Below are 17,906 nucleotides of genomic sequence, written 5' to 3'. Positions count from 1 at the left end.
CCCTCCCTGGCCCGGTGCTGTCATCCCATGTGCACGGCTTTTCCCGAAATTCTGATCTGTGTTCTCAGTTCTCTCGTGTTAGAGTGAGCAGGGATCAGGCCTGTCCTCAGTGCAGGTGACCTGCCCATCCCTGTGTCTCCAGATGACCTCCACGCCCCAGACCCCTGCCACACTCACTGCAGAGCCTTTGCGTGTCCCACCACACCCAGGCTCCTGCCACAGGGCGATCACTAGCCGCGTGTCAGCCAAGGCAGGGCCAGCTAGCATCTCCCTGGATCAGACCTGCCTCCTCGCGAAACACCATGGGCTGCTCACAGTCCATCTGTCACCACCCCGACCCTGCAGCTCTGCTCCCCAGGAAGGTGTGAGGTTCGGGTTCCCCGCAGCCCCTGGGGTCCATGCATCAGCCTCCTTGGTTCCTCGCCAGGCACTGTCGTCATTTCTCAGAGCCAAGTCTTCCAGGCACGTGGGGTTGCCTGGCATCTGGGGGCCTTGAGGGACAGCCTCCTCTCAGCAGCTGGCCAGCTCAGAGCCACAGTGATGGGGCTGGGCCACCTGGCTCACTGTGCCCGGGGCGTCTAGTCTCAGAGGGGGCTTTGTTCTGGGGGTTTCCCTCTGGAGAAAGCCAGGCCTCTGAACAGCATTGGCTCTGCCTCCCAGCCTGTGGTGGGACCCAGGCCAGAAAACTCCAGGACCACCACCTCCCCCCCGACCCCAGCAGAGGGAGGACAGCGTCAGGGCAGTTGAATGCACGCCCACGACAGAGAGCAGAGGCCGCAGCCTCCTGCAACGAGAAGGCCGGGCCTGGGGTCCGGCTCAGCCCTCTTCCCGACCCTTGCAGCGGCCTGGCGGCCAGCCTCTGCCTTCTCTGCCAGATGGTGGCTGCTGGTGCGCAAAGGACACCCCTGCTCACCCTGCACACAGTGTCCCAGGCTGCTCTCCAAGTCAGAGCATCACGTGCCCGGGCCAACGCCAGCGTGAGGGATGGGACTATTGCCAGTTCGTGCCAGGTACCACCCTCCCCACCCAGGGCATCTGGAGCACCTTCCTGCAGCCAGTCTGCACACTGCCAGGGGCAGATACTGCCTTCCTGGGCCCCACCTGGGAGGATACCCCACGCTAGAATGTGCCAGAAACACCCCTCCCTGGTCCTGCCCCCCGAGAGTCTGGGACTCTCACAGATGTGCCCATGGGTCCTCTCTCCTCGACTGTTCTAGGCTCCAGATCCTGGACCAGTGCCTGCCACCCCGCTCAGCTGCACGGGGGCTGTGAGGGCCAGGCGCCAAGGCTGCCCGTGCCCAGGGCCCAAGGACCTGCCATGCAGGCACTGGCTCCACCGCACCAGCCTCCCCTGCCCCTGCCTCCCAGACAGGACACAGACAAAGTCCTGGGCCTTGGCTCTTTATTCCTTTGCCGCCTCACGCAGGCAGCTGGGCCGAGGCGCAGGTTGGCCACTGGCAGGTGCTACTCCTCCTCCATGGCGAAGGTGAAGGGGTTCAGCTTGTAGCCAGTGCCCGAGTAGAACTTGTTCTGGAACTCCACCCTGGGGCAAGGAGGGGGAGCCGGTGAGGGATAGGCCCTGCCCCCGCTGCACAGGCCGCCCGCCGCACGGCCCCTCACCAGTGCAGCCGCAGCGCGTGCAGGAAGGCCGAGAGCCCCTCCATCACCAGCAGGATGGCCACGGTCATCACGGCAAAGGCGGCGAAGATGGGGACCAGCGCCACGGCCACCACGCCCATCTCTCGGCCCATGCCCAGGCCCACACGCATCACCATGGCCCATAGCACTTCCGACAGCTCTGTGGGTGAAGGGGGTACAGTGGAGACCGGGGCCAGGGCTTCCCACGCGGTCCCCTCAGCAGCCCGAAACCTCCTCTGAGGTCCCCACATCACAGAGAGGGACCCTGAGGCCTGGAGAAGTGGCCTGCCCAGGCTGCTCAGCCAGCAGCTGTGTGTGTGTGAGACGGAGCCAGGACCTGACTGTGGCAAGCCACCCACCACGCAGGTCACTCACGGGCATGGGCCAGGCTCAGGGCCCAGAGGCGCAGGTAGGAGGCCGTGTTGGAGATGCAGCCCAGGCAGAACTCAATGGTGTGGATGGCCTGGTGCATGAGCACCTCGGAGAGAACAAACTGGGGAGGGGTGGGGTGGCAGTGAGGGGCGAGCCACGCCAGCCACCACCCGCTCCCGGGGAGGCACCACACCCACCTTGGCCTCTTCTTGGTCCTCTGAGCACCCGGCCTTCTCCTCGTCAGAGCCCCAGCCGGCCACGGACGAGTCTGTCGAGTCTAGAAGCCCTGTCTTAACCTCATCCTAGGAACGGGGAGCAGGCAGCATCAGCAGCCGCGCTGCAGACTGGCCGTGGACCACCGGGGGCCCCCCCGCTGCCTGCGCACAGCCACTCGGAGCATAGAGCAAGCCAGGGGTGTCCTGGGCTGGCAGTGGCGCCACCTCTACCTGCAGTTGGCCAGCCTGCCTCCTCTTCAAGTGACGCCGGTGCTTCCGGTGGAGGAACAGAGGGGTGCCGAGCAGCAGGACGGGCACCGTGGCCAGGGCCAGGACCACCAGTGCGGACTGCACCGCCTCCTGCAGGGGCAGGGGCTCGAGTCAGGGAGCCCCTGCAGGCTGCACACCCAGCCCCACTGGCAGGAGCCCCGGGAGCCCAGCACAGTACTGCAACTGTCGTCCTCAGAGAGAAGGGGCCACAGGATTCCGGGAGCCTCATGCTGCCCAGTCCCTGGACCTCCGTGTCTCGCAGCCTCAGGCCTGCATCCCTGTCTCTCAGCTGAGCATCTGGCAGCTCTGAGTGGCCCGGTGACCAGGGGGCCCCTGCAGGGAGTGCCCTTCCCGCCCGCCCGCCCGCCCCGGCCCACCTGCCCAGGGAAGAGTGGCCGGTTGGTGGGGCTGCGGGAGAAGAGAAACATGTTGATGAAATGGATGAGGATGCTGGGGGCGGAGGTGGCGCTGGCGGCCGAGACACGCAGCCACTTGTAGCAGACCAGGAAGACCAGGTAGCCGAACAGGCCCAGAAGGAAGACCAACTCCGGGAGGGTCTCCAGCAGCAGCCGGTGCCACTGGCCGAAGTGCCTGGAGCAGAGGGGCTGGGTCAGCGGGACACACCGGCCCTGCGGCCCCTGCCCCTACCAGAGCCCGGGCCCTCACACGTGGTTGAAGACTCCCAGGACCACCCCAAAGGCCATGTGGGTGACCCCCAGGATGACGGACATCTTCATCTTGAAGGAGTTGAGGAAGCTCAGGTGGTTGACGGCCAGGCTCCAGATCTGGGGTGGCAGGGGGGGTGGGTGTCATGCAGGGGCCTCCATGCCCTCCTCACTCTCATCAGCCTGTTTGGGTCCTTTGGGCCTCGGCAGGATCTGCCATCGGCCCCTTCCACCCCCCGAGAGGCCACGTGGGGTGCCAGTTAGGCACAGATGGGCCAGACAACCCCAGCCCAACCCCAGCTCTTCCTGCCTGGGTCCCCTTGGGCATGGAACCCCCCATCAAAAGGGAACAGTGCTAACGGGGAGCTGTCACGTGAGTGACAGGGAAGGCCGTCACACACAAAGGCCTCAGAGCAGCGCCTGGCACAGGGGCGCCACCACGACATGCCTCTCTGCTCAGTGCAGCGCTGCAGGGAGGGGCCGGCAGGGAGGCCCCTTGTCGGGGCCGAGCCTCCGGCACTGGAACCGGCCTCCCTCCCGCTTGCCTGCAGCACCCAGGGCCAGTGACCAGGACTCACGGGGTCGATGCCGAAGGGGTAAGGTCCCTGGAAGACACCGGTAACGTTGGGGTCCAGTGCGAGCAGCGGGTGCTCGGCCAGGAATGCGTCGCTGTGGCGACAGTGGGCAGGGCAGTCAGGGCAGTGTGGACGGGATGGACGGACCCGGGGGCAGTGGGGCAGGCAGGCCTCACCTCCAGCCGGACTGGTTGGCCATGGCGGCCACGCTCCAGCCCGAGGGGAAGATGACGGTGGCGCGGCTGAAGCACTCGTTGTAGATGAAGCCGGTGTAGATGGAGAACAGGCCCATGAGCAGCAGCAGGTAGCGGCCACTGAAGAAGGTCCGCCAGATCTGCGGGTGGAGGCCATGAGGCGGGGCCCCGGCCACGCCGCCTGCCGCCCAGCAGGCCCCCCACGCACCCTCACCTCGTTCTTCGCCGACTTCACAGCTGGCTGGTCCTCAGCCAACACCATGGCCAGGGCAAAGAGGAACATGAGCAGCCCATGGCCCACGTCCCCAAACATGACAGCGAAGAGGAAGGGGAAGGTGATGATGGTGTAGGGCGCTGCGGGAGAGGGACCTGTGGTCAGCCGGGACCCGCCGCCCAACATGCCTCTCTGTACAAGATGCCACGGAGGCCCGGACCCGGGGAGAGCACACTTCTTCCAAAGCACAGTGTGGCCAAACGAAACATACTAGCAGTCTCGCTTTGGCCCACAGCCCGCCGTTTGCCACACCTGACGACTGTTCACCTTCCCAACACCTCTCCGAGCCTAATTCCCATTTTACAGGTGAGACCACTGAGGCTCAGAGAAGCTAAGATGTTCACTGAGGCAAGGGAGTCGAACCTCGAACCCGGCCATTCTTCTGCAGAACCGCCTCTCCTCGCTCAACTCCTGCCGGCTCCCTCGTAAGCTTCGTGGGGGTGGGGGTGGGGGTGGGTGGCTGGGATAAACACTGCACCCCAAGAGAATGGGACAGCATGACAGGGATGCGCCCCTCATCGCAGAGTGCAGGACCGGCCCAGTGTAGACGCCGCCCTCCCAGGCTTCCACCAAAGCAGAGCTGGGGGCACTGAGCTCTCACCGGGGTTGACTTCCTGGTAGCGACCCACGCCGTAGGCGTCCACAATGCCCTGGAAGCTGGTCGTGAAGCGGGTGGTGCGGATGAGTGTGGGAGGCATGTCCCGGCAGGGGATGCGGTGAACCACAGCACTCACACCTGCCTCCCTCTGGGGCGCCCAGCAGGCAGGCAGACAGACAGACAGATGAGACTGGTGGCAGAGCCTTCTGGGACTCTCAGACCCCCCCCAGCAAGACCCAGATGGAGACATGGAGCAGTGAGGGGGCTGGCTGGGCCAGCCGTGAGGGACCAAGGGCAGCTCCCGTACTCTGAAGTAGGCTGACCAGCCCCACCTGTCCCCACTCAGGAGAGCTAGGGAGAGCCAGCTGGATGGGAGATGCTTGGGAAGTAGAAGCCCACTACTGCTCATCTAGGTAACCCAGGAGAGGAAGCCCCGCTGCCACCTGTGAGCACCCACTAGACATGGGCAGCTTGGGGTGTGTTCACATCACAGTGACCCCTGGAGGCAGGGGCATTGCACCCACTTCACAGATGAGAAGCCTGAGGCTCCCTCCAGTCCGCGTGTTCACAGGGCCATTGCCTGCAGAATCTGGATTTGAATCTGGTTTCTGACTTAACTGCAGCTGCCAGGGTGCAACGGCCCACCCCGGGGGCTCTGGGAAGCCAGAGGGTGGGCTTGCTGGGCCGGGGCCATCGGGATGAACTCCCTGGGGGCGGGGAGCCTGGGCCAAGGCGTGGCGTTGGGAATAGGCAGCGTATAGTGAGGTGGACACGGGCTGCTGCCGGGAGCGGGGGAGGGCGGGAGAGGCTCACCGAGCTCTCCAGCAGCGCCTGCTGCAGGGTGGGCAGGTCACGCGCGGCGCACCAGGCCTCGGCGATGAGGCACTTGTGTGTGGCGCTCACACTGCACTGATTGAGGGCCAGGTACACGGCCTTCATCTTGCGGATCTGCACCTGCCAGGGTGGCAGCAGCTGCCGCACCCGGCCCAGCACCTGGCTCAGGAAGCGCTCTGTCTCCCCCAGAACCTGAGGCAGAGTGAGCAGTCAGGAGGGGCAGGCGGGCAGGGGACAGGAGAAGGGGGCAGCGGGGGGCAGGGCCAGGGCCCTCCAGGCCACAGACGCCCACCTCCCCCAGCTCGTGGCTCTGCTGCCGGAGCTGCTGCAGGGCTCCTTGGCGGGCCTCCTCCTGCTCCTCGAACGGGAAGACGTGGCAGTGGAAGCTGGAGAGGGGGACACGGGTCATGAGGTGGGGCCCAGGGGATTCTGGGCTAGGCAGAGGCTGGAGGCTGAGGTTCACAGGACAGTGCAGGGGACAGGGCAGGCTCCCTGGAGGGGACAGCAGGGGCCTGGGCCCAAGGGCACAGATAGCCAGGCCCCAGGGGACTCACCAGTCAGTGATCTTGCGAATCTTCTGCCCGATCTGCTCGCCCCAGTAGGAGATGAGGAAGGTCATCCACGTTGCAGGCTCACCCTGCCAAGTGGGGCCCGGTTTACCTGGAAGTCCTGGCTCCGCCCAGCACGCGCCCCCAGCCTCGGTGTCCCCACGGACTGCTCACCGTCACCGGGTCCTCCAGCTGCTGCTCTGTCTCCCTGAAGCTGGCGATGAGGAAGCCACGGCAGGCTCTCCAGAGTAGGCGCTCCAGGGCGGCGGCCTTGTGAGGTTCCACGGCGCCTGCCACGAAGCTGCCGGCCAGGCAGGGTTGGGTGGGGCTGCGCCCACCTGCCCCTGCATGGCCCCAGCCAGGCTGCCCCAAGGCCAGGCTCTGCCCAGAGTGGTCCACCAGGCACACTGGCCCTGCCCCCAGGGAAAAGGCAAGAGACCACCAGGCAGGGGCCCACCAGGCTGGGCCAGGACAAGAGAAATCCCCATAAGCAAGGAAAACTCGGGGCCTGAGGGAAGAAGCAGGAGGAGGCAGGGCGAGGGAGAGCACTGGGCAAGGGGTCTACACCAGGCCCAGCCGGGCCCATCACTTGGGGCCTCTGGGGTTGACAGGAAAGAGGGGAAAGTGTGAAGCTGCCCCTCACTCACTTGACCCTCAGGTCCTGGTGTGGCCCCCCAGGTGACTGGAGCAGGGGCGTCCTCTCTGAGGGACCGTCTGTGTGGGTGGCTGCCAACTGGGAGTGGAGAGGCATGGTGAGCCCTGGCCCAAATGGGGCCTGACACCCCGCCCCTTCCCCTGGGCCGGCCTGAGCTGGAGCTGACCTGGGGGCCCTGGCCCTGGCCCAGCACGGCTGCATGGAGCTGCAGCTCGTGCCGCTGGGCCCGCAGCGCCTGCTGATTCTTCCGCACTTCCCGGAGCTCCTGTGCCAGGCGGTCGGTCTCCTCCCGGATGCGTAGCAGGTCTCGGGGCGGGGGTGCCGGCAGCCCACCCTCAGGTGGGGGCAGTGCCAGCCCAGCCCGCCAAACCTCCTCCTGAAGGAAGGCTAGGTGTGGAGATGGGTGTCAGGAGAGACCACCCCACCAGCTAATGGCCACTGTTAGCCAAGGGCCGGCTAATGCTAGCGGGTCCCAAGTGCTGCCCCAAACTCCACTGGCCACCCCTAATGGATTCACTGAGTCCGAGACTCCCAGGAAACCCCAGGCCAGACCTCCATCCCCACAGGTCTCCGCGCCTCCCTCTGAGGTCACCTGGCTGCTCTCTCTCTCCAGGCCCTTGGCCCCTGCCCAGCCCAGAGCCCGGGTCCCACAGTGGACTCGTGTTGCGGGCGCGGAGGCCCACACAGTACCTGCCTGTTACTTATAAGCTATCAGTCAAGCTATCAAACCATCACAGGACAGACTTGATCCGCCCCCCCGCCTGCCCAGACACCCCCCACCCCGAGGGGATGCCAGAGCTCTTGCCCAGGTCTGAGAAGGGACTGCTCGCCTGGCCCTAGATCCTGGCCTCTGCCCACCCCATCTGCTTGCCGGTCCTGGCGCTGCGGGGCCCAGCCTGGACCTCCCTTCTCTGCCTTCCACCTGGGCCACCCTGACTCTCCCCTTCAGACCAAGCTCCTCCTCCAGGAAGCCTGCCTGGGATGTGGGCCTGGGGCCAACTCACTGAAGGTCTTCTCCAGCTCCTCACAGCGCCGAACATCAACCACAAAGCGCCTCTGGAAGGCGCTCACCGAGGCATTGAGCTGTGGAGGTTGCATGAGGGGCTCGTTTCCTGGGGGCGGGGACCAGGGAGGTCCCCGCCCCCAGGCCCAGGACTGACTCTCCTCAGGCTGTAGTTGCCTCCCCCAAAAAAGGTTCTGTGCATACTATGAACCTTCAGGCGCCCAGCTGGAGCCAGACCAGACCCCAAGGGGACCAGGGCAGGGCCCAGAAGGCCTGGCAAAACGGAGGCTGGGCGGAACCGAGGCTGGGCGGGGCGGCTTCAGGGGAAGAAAGCTGCCTTCTTAAGGGCGGGGTCGGCAGAGGTTGAGGGAGACAGGAAGGGCTGGGGGCCACTACCGGAGGAGAGGGTCTGCCAGCTGGGACGCCCAAGGACAAGGTGCCCTCCCGCGCCTTCCCGGCTCCACTCACATCTCTGAACTCCACGAGGCCCAGCTCGCCCAGCTGGCTCACACAGGTGTAGGCAGCCGCCGTGGGCAGGAAGAGCTGGACCAGAGACACCTCCTCACTCCGGAACATGGAGCCCATGGTCCTGCGGGGCGGCAGGGAGGTGTGGACTCAGTCGGGCACAGGCCACAGGTAGGAATTCCACACACCTCAGCTCACATAAGTCTAGAAGGTCGGGCAAGCACCCCCATCTGATAGATGGGAAAACTGAGGCCCAGGAAGGCTTGATGGGGGGCTGAGGTCACATGAAAGTTAGCCTGGCCCGGCTAACCCCATATCCTGACCCACAGCGCAGCTTCAAACTCTTGCCCAGCTGGCTCTTCTACCCCCAGTGGCTCCTGGTAGTACCTGCTCTGCTCACACCTCGCCTCTGCCCCCACTGTGTCCCCTCTGTGATCTGCCCTCACCCTGAAAGATCGGGAGCCCGGGCCAAGGGTAGCCTCCAACAGTGGCCTCCTGGCTGCCGCAGTCCTAGCTGGTGACTAGCCCTTGTCTTTCTACCCCAGGGAGCATCTGTGACAACTGACACCCAGGCTGAGGTCAGGCCTGTCCCCACAGGCAGCTGGAGCTCTCCTCCCTGTGGTGTCTCTGTGTGCCCAGGGGGTGGGCGTCTCCCCTGGCTTCCCAGGGGCTCCATGAGGGCGAACAGGGCACTGATGAACGGGACCTTCCCCTGTGGCCTGGGCTGTCTGGCGGCAGCTGCTGTGGGCACGAGTCAGAGCAGCCTTCCAGGTGTCGAAACCACTGAAAGTGAAACTGTAGACACTGAAATGGCCCGGAAGGGCCTGGCAGGGCCTTGCTCAAATGCCAATAGGGAGATGGTGGGAGCATGGTGGCCTCCAGCGGGCCCTGCACATGTCCTGCCCACACAAGCCAGGGCTCTGTGGCCTCTGCTCTTGAACCCAGGGCCAGCCACTCTCCCTCTGTGAGACTCAGTTTCCTTAGCTCAACCTGGGGGAAGGAAGAGGAGACAGGCATGGGTTAGGGCCGCCCCCCCTCCCCCAGGGTGAAGATCTGGCGCCACAGTGCCTGGCCTGGGGCCTGGGTCGGCTGGGGCTTGGCCAGCTGGTTACTTCCTCCCCTCACCCTTCCCCCAGGGCCTGGTTTACTTAAGTCTAAGTAGGGAATGCAGCCCTGTCCCCAGCTGGGGACAGGAGAGGATAGCTGGAGGCAGCCCGAGGCTGTAGAAGCTCCAGGCCCTGGATAGGGACGGGTGTGTAGGAGGGGCTGCATTCCACTCCTGGAGTCAGGGGTCCGTGCCAGGAGACCTGTCTGGGCTGTGACTGGCTGTGTGACTCTGGGGAAATCTCTTGCCTTCTCTGAGCTTCCACTTCCTATTTGGGTAAAAGGGACTTGGCTACCCCCAGCAGAGGCAGGATCTGGATGGGGTGACGACAAAAGTGACCACGGCCCCCAGGTAATCCCTGCCCCATGCCACCTCATTGAAACTTGGCAGGGCCATTGCAGGGGCAGGACACTGCATCCTGTTGGATGTGTGGCCCAGTGAGGCTTGGAGGGGTGAGGTCCAGGATCAGGTGGTCAGGAGGTGGCTGAGTCAGGCAGGACCCAGGCCTGGGCTGAACATTTGGAAGTCCCAGAGCCAAACATGTGCTCAGGGGAGGACTGTTCTCTATCCTGGGCACCCCAAAGAGCTGGGCTGGCCAAAGCAACAGCTTGCAGCTTTAGGAAGCCAGGTCTGGGGACCCCTGGGGTGCAGCAGCTGTGGTGCATACAGCCTAGTGGCCCTGACTCACAGGGTCCTCGGGCCTGGGTACTTCCCTAGGTGCGACAAGCTATGGTGGGCACAGGTATGTAGGGGCCTAGCCAGGCCCCTCCCCTGGCCCACAGCCTGTACCTGTCAAGGTCCCTCATCCCTGCCCGAACCAGGGGCCACCGCAGTCCTGTTTAAGGAACAAATGAAGGTGTCTCTGTCCCGTGGCCTTCAGGGTCCAGCGCACTTTTCACTCTGCACCCCTTCTCTTTTCCTGGTCCTCTCAGCCCCTGACACACGGTGATGGGCTGTGCTGGAGGAGGTCACCCCCCTCCGTTCCAGAATGCTGGGCTCTGGAGTCAGGATGACCTCACTTGCTAGAGCTGCCTCCAGCCCTGCTTCTTCCGCGTTAGCTGGGTCTCAGTTGCCTTCTCTGTAGAATGGGTCGCTCCCTCCGTGGGAGATGTGGCAGAGAAAAGCTCTGAGCGCCGCCAGGCCCAGCAGAGTTGGGCTCAGCAGTTGTTGGCAGCTGTTAACATTGATTCTCCTCCGCCTCCTCCCAGTCGCCCCTGGGCCCCAGCCAGGCCTCACACCCGAGCGGGCACTCACCTCCAGGTCAGCCGCACGCGGCGCTCGGCTGGCTCTGTGCTCTGCTCTGGGCTGGGTGATCGCCGCCGCTGCGGGCAGGCGCCCACGCAACTTCTTCCCTAGCCAGCAGAACCGGGAGGGGCGGGGCCAACGAAGCCACGCCCGCTCCCCTCCCTCGCCCGCCCCGAGCACTTGGGCTTTGACGGTGGCGCGGGCTCTCCTTCCAGCCCGAGGCTGGAAGCGCATTCGGAGCTTGGAGTGTAGGGGCCCCGAGACAAGAGCAGAACCACTGACCAGTGCCAACTGGGCACGTCCTCGCGGGCAGGCTGTGGAGGCACCGAGCCCAGGCCCAGCTTGAGGGCTAGGGAATGGAACCCCCACTACCTGGAGGGCTCAGTGGGCCTATGGCTGATCGGACGCCAGCACGTGCAGACCCGGAGTCCAGAACCTGCGTAGGGCCCAAGCCCAGCACACTCCCCACCTTCCGGACTTCTTCCTTCTTACGTGAGGCCGCATTACAGCCGGTCCTTACACCTTCCTTCCTCTGACCACCCAGAACAGGGCCTGGCAGGGCCCTGCAGGGCCCTGCACCCTTGGGTGAGTGGCTGCCCCTCTCCTGCCTCTTTCCTCAATGGCAGCAGGACACGGAGGGCAGGCCGTGGTTTTGTTTTTCTCTGGCCCTCCACCCCGCGGCTGCTGGCAATGATTTGGGCATAGCCGTCACTACACGGGCTGTCACTCCCAGTGTCCTTGCTCTAACTCCAGGGGGTGCATCATGTCCCAGCACCCCTGAACTGGGGCTCACAGCATCCAGCTGCCCACCCTTTAGACAAGCCAGGACCATCCCCCTCAGCTCTGGTGCTCCTTGAACCCCGCACTGCCATGGCCTCTGAAGGGGTGGGGGAGGTGAGTGAATAGAACCCCAGAATAGGGACTGGAAACTGAGTCACTGCCAAGGTCAGCATCCAGGAAAAGTGGGGGACATGTTCTGGAATGACACAGGGCTGTTTCCCAAGGGGACCTTCAACACAACCAGATGAGCACCAGTGTGGGGAAGAGGGTCGCAGATCAACGTCGCTCGGTGCAGGGGACACAGACCCACAGTGCCGACACAGAAGATGACTCTACCAGGGGAAAGCCACTTCAGGGGCTGCATACAGTCTGACCTGTTTAATTGTTTCCACGTCTACTCATTTGGGCTCCACGCCAATTCTAAGGCTGGCTGTCTGGGAAAAGTGGCGAGAAACAATTCGGGATTTCTGAGCCCGCCTCTAACCACTTCCTGGTATCGTAGAGCCCCCGCCCCACGGGTTGGCAGGCACTTCTTGGCCCTGGACTGTGGATGCCCCCAGACCTTGGCCAGTGGTGGGGTCCAACCTGGCCCAGGTGTCAGCAGTGACCTGGGACAGGGCTGCCTGGGAATGAGCTGGGGAGAGGCTGGGTGTCTGCGGCGGGCCTCACCAGAGCCTCGACTGTGCCAACGTGCAGCATGTCCCTGAGCAGAGAGGGCACTTGGAGAATTTCCCGTGCTTACTGGTCCTGAGTGTTTTGTAAAAAGTTATGTCTGGGAACGTTGGAGAATGGGATTGAGTGCTCTCAGACCAGTTAGTGTCTTCATGGGCGGTAGGTGTGGCAATCCCGAGCAAGTCACTTGACCTGTCTGAGCCAGGAACACACCGAGAACACACCGAGACCCTGCCAGTGCTCGGCTCCGACTCCGTGGGGGCTGGTTCAGGCTATTGCTCTGCACTGGGCTCCCGTGGGGCCCCAGGAGCCACATTATGTGGCTGCAATCACAAAGCAGGAAGTCTTCAGAAGCCAGCGGCCTGGTCTGGGGAACTTGGGGGGAAAAGGGGATGTAACTTGAGGCCAGGCCAAGCCAGCTCAGGGGCAGCAGGGCCTGTGTCACCGTCTCGTGACTATCATGCTCAGAGCGGGTTTCCCCCAAGCTTCAACGAGGATGACCTGGCCGCTGAGTTGCTGTCCACTGAGACCCTTCTGCCTAAGGCCTCGGGAGGCTCTACGTCCCTGGGGTCTCCGTGTGGGGAGCTCTCAGGAGAGGGCAGGCCCAGGACCCAGCCTGTGAGCACCCAGGATTAAGGGGACACCAGACTGAGACTGGCAGGCAGCCTGCTGAGCCCCGGGGGAAAGGTCTAGAAAGACGTGTGGCCCACAGGGTGGCCCCAAAGATGGCCTGCTGGGTCCCAGAGTCCCACAGGAAGGCTGGGCTGGCTCTGGGCCCACTGAGCGACCTGGAGGAACGCACAGGCCATGGTCTGGCCGTGGCCATCCGGCTCGGACAGCAGATTCACGACAGAGACCACGGGGAGGTCAGAGCTGCTTTATTGGGCTGCAGGGCGGCAGGCGTCACCGGTACAGGTAGTCGGCCTGGATGTTGGCGGCGATCTCGGCTTCCCACTTGTCCCCGTTGTTCAGCAGCTTCTCCTTGTTGTACAGCAGCTCCTCGTGTGTCTCCGTGGAGAACTCAAAGTTGGGGCCCTGCAGGGGGTGGGGATGCAGGCGAGGCCACGTCAGGCACCTCCCGGGAGCCTCTGCCCCGGCCTCCTCCAGCCCAGAGCAGGCTCACCTCGACAATGGCATCCACGGGGCAGGCCTCCTGACAGAAGCCGCAGTAGATGCACTTGGTCATGTCGATGTCATAGCGGGTGGTCCGGCGGCTGCCATCGGCCCTCGGCTCAGCCTCGATGGTGATGGCCTGGCGAGTGGCGTGGGGTGCCGGCTCAGCCCTCATGGCTCATCCCACCCCGAAGTCTGTGTATGCCCACCCGCTCTGGGGGCTCATCCCCGGGGCGACACAGAGCAGACACTGTCACGACTTTCAGCCCAGCTCCATCCTTTCCGACTCCTCTCCCAACAGGCTGCCCATCACATCTATCTCACCAGCCTCTTCTTAGCCCTTTTCCCTAGGTGACATTTTCGTCGTGACACTTGTCATCTCGAGAACACAAGTCCCACGGGCTGCCACCTGCTTTGTGGCAGCGCCTGGAGCCCTGGGGAGGCCCGGCCCAGAGAAGGCGTTCGGTCACCACTGCTCATGCCGCACAAACCTCCCACTTACATCTTGTTCCCCATGCGATGGACGAGAGAACAGGCTCAGAAAGCCGAGGGGCTTCCCAAAGCCATGCAGTGAGCGAGGGGCAGAGCACAGACTGGAAGGCCAGTCCTCAACTCCACGTTCCTGGGTGCAGCCTTGTGCAGGCTGGGGAAACGGTTGGCCTGCGGCCTCCCACTGCCGGGAGGACCCTCAGAGCACTGCGGCAAGGGCCCTCACACGCCTACCGCTCATGGTAGGGCCTCAGGGGGGAGCCTCATCTCTTTGTGCCTCAGTTTCCTCATCTATAAAAATGGGGGTGATAATCTCTACTTCCCAGAGTTGTAGCAAATGAGTCATGAGCCTGGTCCCTGGACGGCCCTCGCCGCCTGGACACCGTCACTGTTATCCCTGCCGGGGGCTGTCCTCTGCTCCAGGTCAGAGGCCAGCCGGAGACGTCAAGGCCCTGGACTGTGGCCTGGGAGCAGTCCAGGAGGTGAACTAGGACTCAGAAAGGTGCCGTCCTGAGTTAGGAAGCCGTGGCCCTGGAGCAGCCACAGGCGGGGGGACAGGGGTTCGATGCCTGCTTGGGCCCCTGCCAGGCACGCCCGGGGTCTGCCCACCACGGCTGTGGCTGTGTCTGTGTCTCCACAAGGACCAGCCCCGACCTCAGGCGGCCCGTGAGGGAGCCCTGGACAGAGGCAAACTCAGGGGTTCAAGGGAGAGTGACTAGGGATGGTGAGGGCCTTGGCTGCGGCACGTGTGCTTGGGGCTGGCCCCCCCAACAGGCGCACAAGCAGAGCTCCTGAAACTGCTGCTGCATGTGGCCAAAAAGGGAGACCCTTGGGTGCCACCCTGTGGCTCACAGGCCTGCATGACACATTCCTGAGCAGACCCCTGGGGGCAGGAGCCACTCTATCGCATGGTCTGCTCAGAGTTAGCAGCTAACCCCACTGACTCACTGACTGTGAGCTGGGCCCAGCAACGGGGGGAACTGGCCCAAGGAGGGAACAGGAGTTTCCTGGAGACTCGCACCCAGCGCGGGGCCAGAGTGTGGGCCCAAGGCTGCCCTGCTTCCCTCTAGGCAGCAGGCTTCAGACTCCCTCTCCCAGTGGCAGGGGCCGAGTGGCGGTCAGTTAGGGCCAGGGGCTCACCTGGGCGGGGCAGACAGCCTCACAAAGCTTGCAGGCGATGCAGCGCTCCTCCCCAGACGGGTAACGGCGTAGCGCATGTTCCCCACGGAAGCGTGGGCTCAGCGGGCCCTTCTCAAATGGGTAATTTATGGTGGCTGGCTCCCGGAACAGGTAGCTCAGGGTCATGCCCAGTCCTGTGGGCAGTGTGGGCATGGTGGGTGGGGCCCCTCACCCTTGAACATCAGTGCCCCACCCCTCAGTCCATCTGGCCCTTCCCAAAAGGCCCACCTCGAATAAGCTCAGTCCACATCAGGGTTTGAGCTGCCCGGTCAGTCACTGACTTCATGTCCATCGGGGGCTCTTGCAAGTTCACATACTCTGCAGGGGAGGTAGGCAGGAAAGCTGGGGTGGGGAGGGTCTCACAGTCTCACCTCCCCCCCTCCCCAGGAATGCAGCTCGGGGAGATGAAGCCCCACCCTTTTGGCAGGTGCAATGGCTAGGCACCTAACCCAGGGGGTTGTTCATTCACCAGACCTTCCCAAACTGGGCCTCTGGCCCTGAGCAGTCCTCACTCGCTTCTCCCTGAGCCCGTGCAGCCGTCTGAGCCCAGGGGTTGAGGGGTATGAAAGGGGGCTTGGGTGTGGGGCCCTGGGGAAAGGCACGGGTACCCAGGGTCCCCCCACACACGAGGGAGCTCTGTGAGTGCACTGTGTAGCCACAGGGGAGGCCCCCACTCCCACAACAGCAGACTGTTCCCGTCCGCGAATCAATGCAATTTTGATCGTCATCCTCATTTTATAGAGTGGAAACTGAGGCTCAGAGAGGGGGAGACCCTGGCCACTGGCAGGACCATGATCAGGAAAGCCAGAGACTCCAGGCACCCAGGGACTCACTGTAGGTGGCCACCGCTGCACTGCTGTGCAGGCTCCGGGTACCGGGATGCCCTGCAAGGAAAGAGGTTATGCTGTGCAGCTGCGACCTCAGGCCAGGACACTGGGTCCCCGCACCCAGGGAAGGTTCCCTTGGTCCTACCTGCACGTACTGCCTGGGCCAGAGCCCGAAGCAGCGCCGGTGTGAGCAGGCAGCGCATCTGTGGGCATAAAAAGGGATGGAGGTGTGGTGGGTCCCAGACTTGGCCCCCTAGGAACCCTGGCTCTGAAGGAGCCCTGACCCCTAACTTCAGGGCCACTGTGTCATCTTGTCTCCTACTTAACCCCATTCCTGTCAGAGGCACAAATGGCACTCCTGTCCCCAGGGGTGGCACCGCCCAGCCCTCCAACCCAACTTGACTCAGCTTGAAATAGACCCCAAGTTCTATCTATATCCTCTTTAAGAAATCTTTAAGATCTATGCCCCCTCCCTCCCTGACCAGTACTTCTGCCTCCCATCTCTCCTTCCTGTTCATCCTTCCAAATTGGACCCAAAGCACACTGCAGCGGCCACCAGTATTGACTGTGAGCACACTGCACCAGGCACTGTGCTACGGGCCACACGCACTGTCATTTTGTCCTAATGAGGACCCCGTGAGAGAGGCACAGGGGAGAAGCTGAAGCTTGTTTGTATTGAGGGACTTGTCCAAAGTCACATGCTAGGAGGCTGGGACCAGAACTTGAACCCAGGCCTCCCCTGCTGGAAACCTTCTAGAGCTTAAATAACCCTCAAGATCAAATTCCTTTCCCCAGCATCGAGGCCCTTCTGGAACTGTCTCTCAGGCTGCTTGTTTACCTTGGGCAGGTGAGGTCGCCTGGCCTGCTTTCTCATATACGGAATAGGGAGTCATGAGAACGAAGGGCGTTCCTACATGTCAGGGAGTTAGCCCGACGCCGCGCATTTACCCGGAGCTCATGAGTGCCCCTCCCGTGACCTGTAACCTCTAAAGGGTCTATTTCTTTTGACCACTGACTTCAGTGCCAGGAGCTCAAAGCAGCTCCTTCCACGACCTTCCCCGTGACCTCTGACCTCAAGGACTTAGGCAGCGCAGGCGCTTTGAGGACGCCGGTGTCCCCGTCCTTCTGCCGCACGCTCAAGGACACGGGGAGCACGGGTCCCGAGCAGGCAGAGATGAGGCGCGGGCGCAGGGCCAGCAGGACCAACAGGGACACCACACTCGCCCCCAGAGCCGCGCTGCCCAGGCCCGGCCTCAGCAGCCGAGTCAGAAACACCCACCTTGAACGGTCGCTGCTCCTTCCCCCAGCGGAGCTGCCAGTCCAAGAGGCGGAGCCTATCGCTTGGGACGCTGCGATTGGTCCGGGTGGCTCCGCTTTGATTGCGTCGACTCTTCATGGTGTAAGCTGATTGGCTAGTGACAACTAAAGACGGGGCAGAAACGTCCTTCTGCATCTCCGATTGGTTAGGGAAGAGCAGGCGCTTGAAGTTGTGTGGAGCGCCACCGCCTTGGATTGGAGAGGCCTGTAAACGAGGGCTCCGGACACGGAGGCGGGCACCCGGGGCGTGGTTTCGGAAGTGGTTCCGGGGCAGCCTCCGCCTGGCGTTTGTGTTAGTGTTGAGAGTCTCGCCAGACACCAATGCTGTGCCCGAGCCGTGCCTGTTTCACGCTAACCCTCCACGCAGGCGGCTTTATTTAATCCTTACAGCAGTCCTGCGTGGAGGACAGATTATTCTGGTTTTACCGATGGGGAAGCTGGGACACGGCCTTGTTTAGTCAACTTTGCCTAAGCCGCAGAGCTGCGAAGTGCTGCTTCCTGAGCCGCACCTGGATCTTTATAACTCGAGAGCCCCGGCCCTCATCAGCCACCAAATCTGTGATCCTTTCAGTGAATTTGGCAGAGGGACACCGGAGGCTGCAGACATACGTAGAGAAGTGCCCTCAGGCCTCATGCTCGTGTGTACGTGCGGGGGGCGGGGAATGGGAGGTGGTCAGGGAAGGCTTTGGAGGAGGTGATGTTGAAGCCGAATGCGGGTAGGAGTTGAGCAGGACGACAATGGCAGGGATCCTCTGCATGCAGAGGTCTTCCCGAAAAGGACACGTCACCTGCATTAGAGGAGGCCAAGAACAAGCCAAGCGTGTGGGCACAGGGCCGTGGCAGAATTTCCCAAGGACCGTTACGGGTCCTGAT

General features: G+C 63.3%; 2 protein-coding genes across 8 annotated transcripts; both read right to left on the bottom strand.

The window, feature by feature from the left end:
- Positions 1-1,385: 1,385 nt before the first annotated feature.
- TCIRG1 (T cell immune regulator 1, ATPase H+ transporting V0 subunit a3) lies at positions 1,386-14,557 on the bottom strand. Of its 5 annotated transcripts, none has more exons than XM_037062514.1 (21): positions 10,666-10,765; positions 9,018-9,101; positions 8,310-8,430; positions 7,843-7,921; positions 7,005-7,225; positions 6,831-6,916; positions 6,358-6,484; positions 6,190-6,272; positions 5,928-6,021; positions 5,615-5,827; positions 4,805-4,949; positions 4,144-4,283; positions 3,912-4,069; positions 3,739-3,829; positions 3,162-3,280; positions 2,873-3,086; positions 2,457-2,585; positions 2,208-2,312; positions 2,014-2,131; positions 1,621-1,798; positions 1,386-1,543 (listed from the first exon to the last, which is right to left on the bottom strand). In XM_037062514.1, exons 3-21 carry the CDS (start codon positions 8,424-8,426, stop codon positions 1,465-1,467), a joined length of 2,496 nt encoding a protein of 831 aa, XP_036918409.1. In that variant the 5' UTR covers positions 8,427-8,430; positions 9,018-9,101; positions 10,666-10,765; the 3' UTR covers positions 1,386-1,464. The 5 variants fall into 5 exon arrangements, with proteins under 5 accessions (XP_036918409.1, XP_036918408.1, XP_036918406.1 ...); XM_037062513.1 differs by having other exon boundaries at positions 9,018-9,089; XM_037062511.1 differs by lacking the exon at positions 10,666-10,765 and adding an exon at positions 10,201-10,619 and having other exon boundaries at positions 9,018-9,089.
- NDUFS8 (NADH:ubiquinone oxidoreductase core subunit S8) lies at positions 12,970-17,054 on the bottom strand. Of its 3 annotated transcripts, none has more exons than XM_037062526.1 (7): positions 16,996-17,054; positions 15,862-15,919; positions 15,723-15,773; positions 15,118-15,207; positions 14,851-15,023; positions 13,232-13,360; positions 12,970-13,143 (listed from the first exon to the last, which is right to left on the bottom strand). In XM_037062526.1, exons 2-7 carry the CDS (start codon positions 15,917-15,919, stop codon positions 13,012-13,014), a joined length of 633 nt encoding a protein of 210 aa, XP_036918421.1. In that variant the 5' UTR covers positions 16,996-17,054; the 3' UTR covers positions 12,970-13,011. The 3 variants fall into 3 exon arrangements, with proteins under 3 accessions (XP_036918421.1, XP_036918423.1, XP_036918422.1); XM_037062528.1 differs by lacking the exon at positions 16,996-17,054 and adding an exon at positions 16,789-16,973; XM_037062527.1 differs by lacking the exon at positions 16,996-17,054 and adding an exon at positions 16,665-16,772.
- Positions 17,055-17,906: the final 852 nt, after the last annotated feature.

The sequence above is a fragment of the Sturnira hondurensis genome, unplaced genomic scaffold (genome assembly GCF_014824575.4).
Source record: "Sturnira hondurensis isolate 20B ecotype Veracruz unplaced genomic scaffold, ASM1482457v3 Scaffold0014099, whole genome shotgun sequence".
Lineage (NCBI taxonomy): Eukaryota > Metazoa > Chordata > Mammalia > Chiroptera > Phyllostomidae > Sturnira > Sturnira hondurensis.
This window is presented reverse-complemented; position numbering and strand designations above follow the sequence as displayed.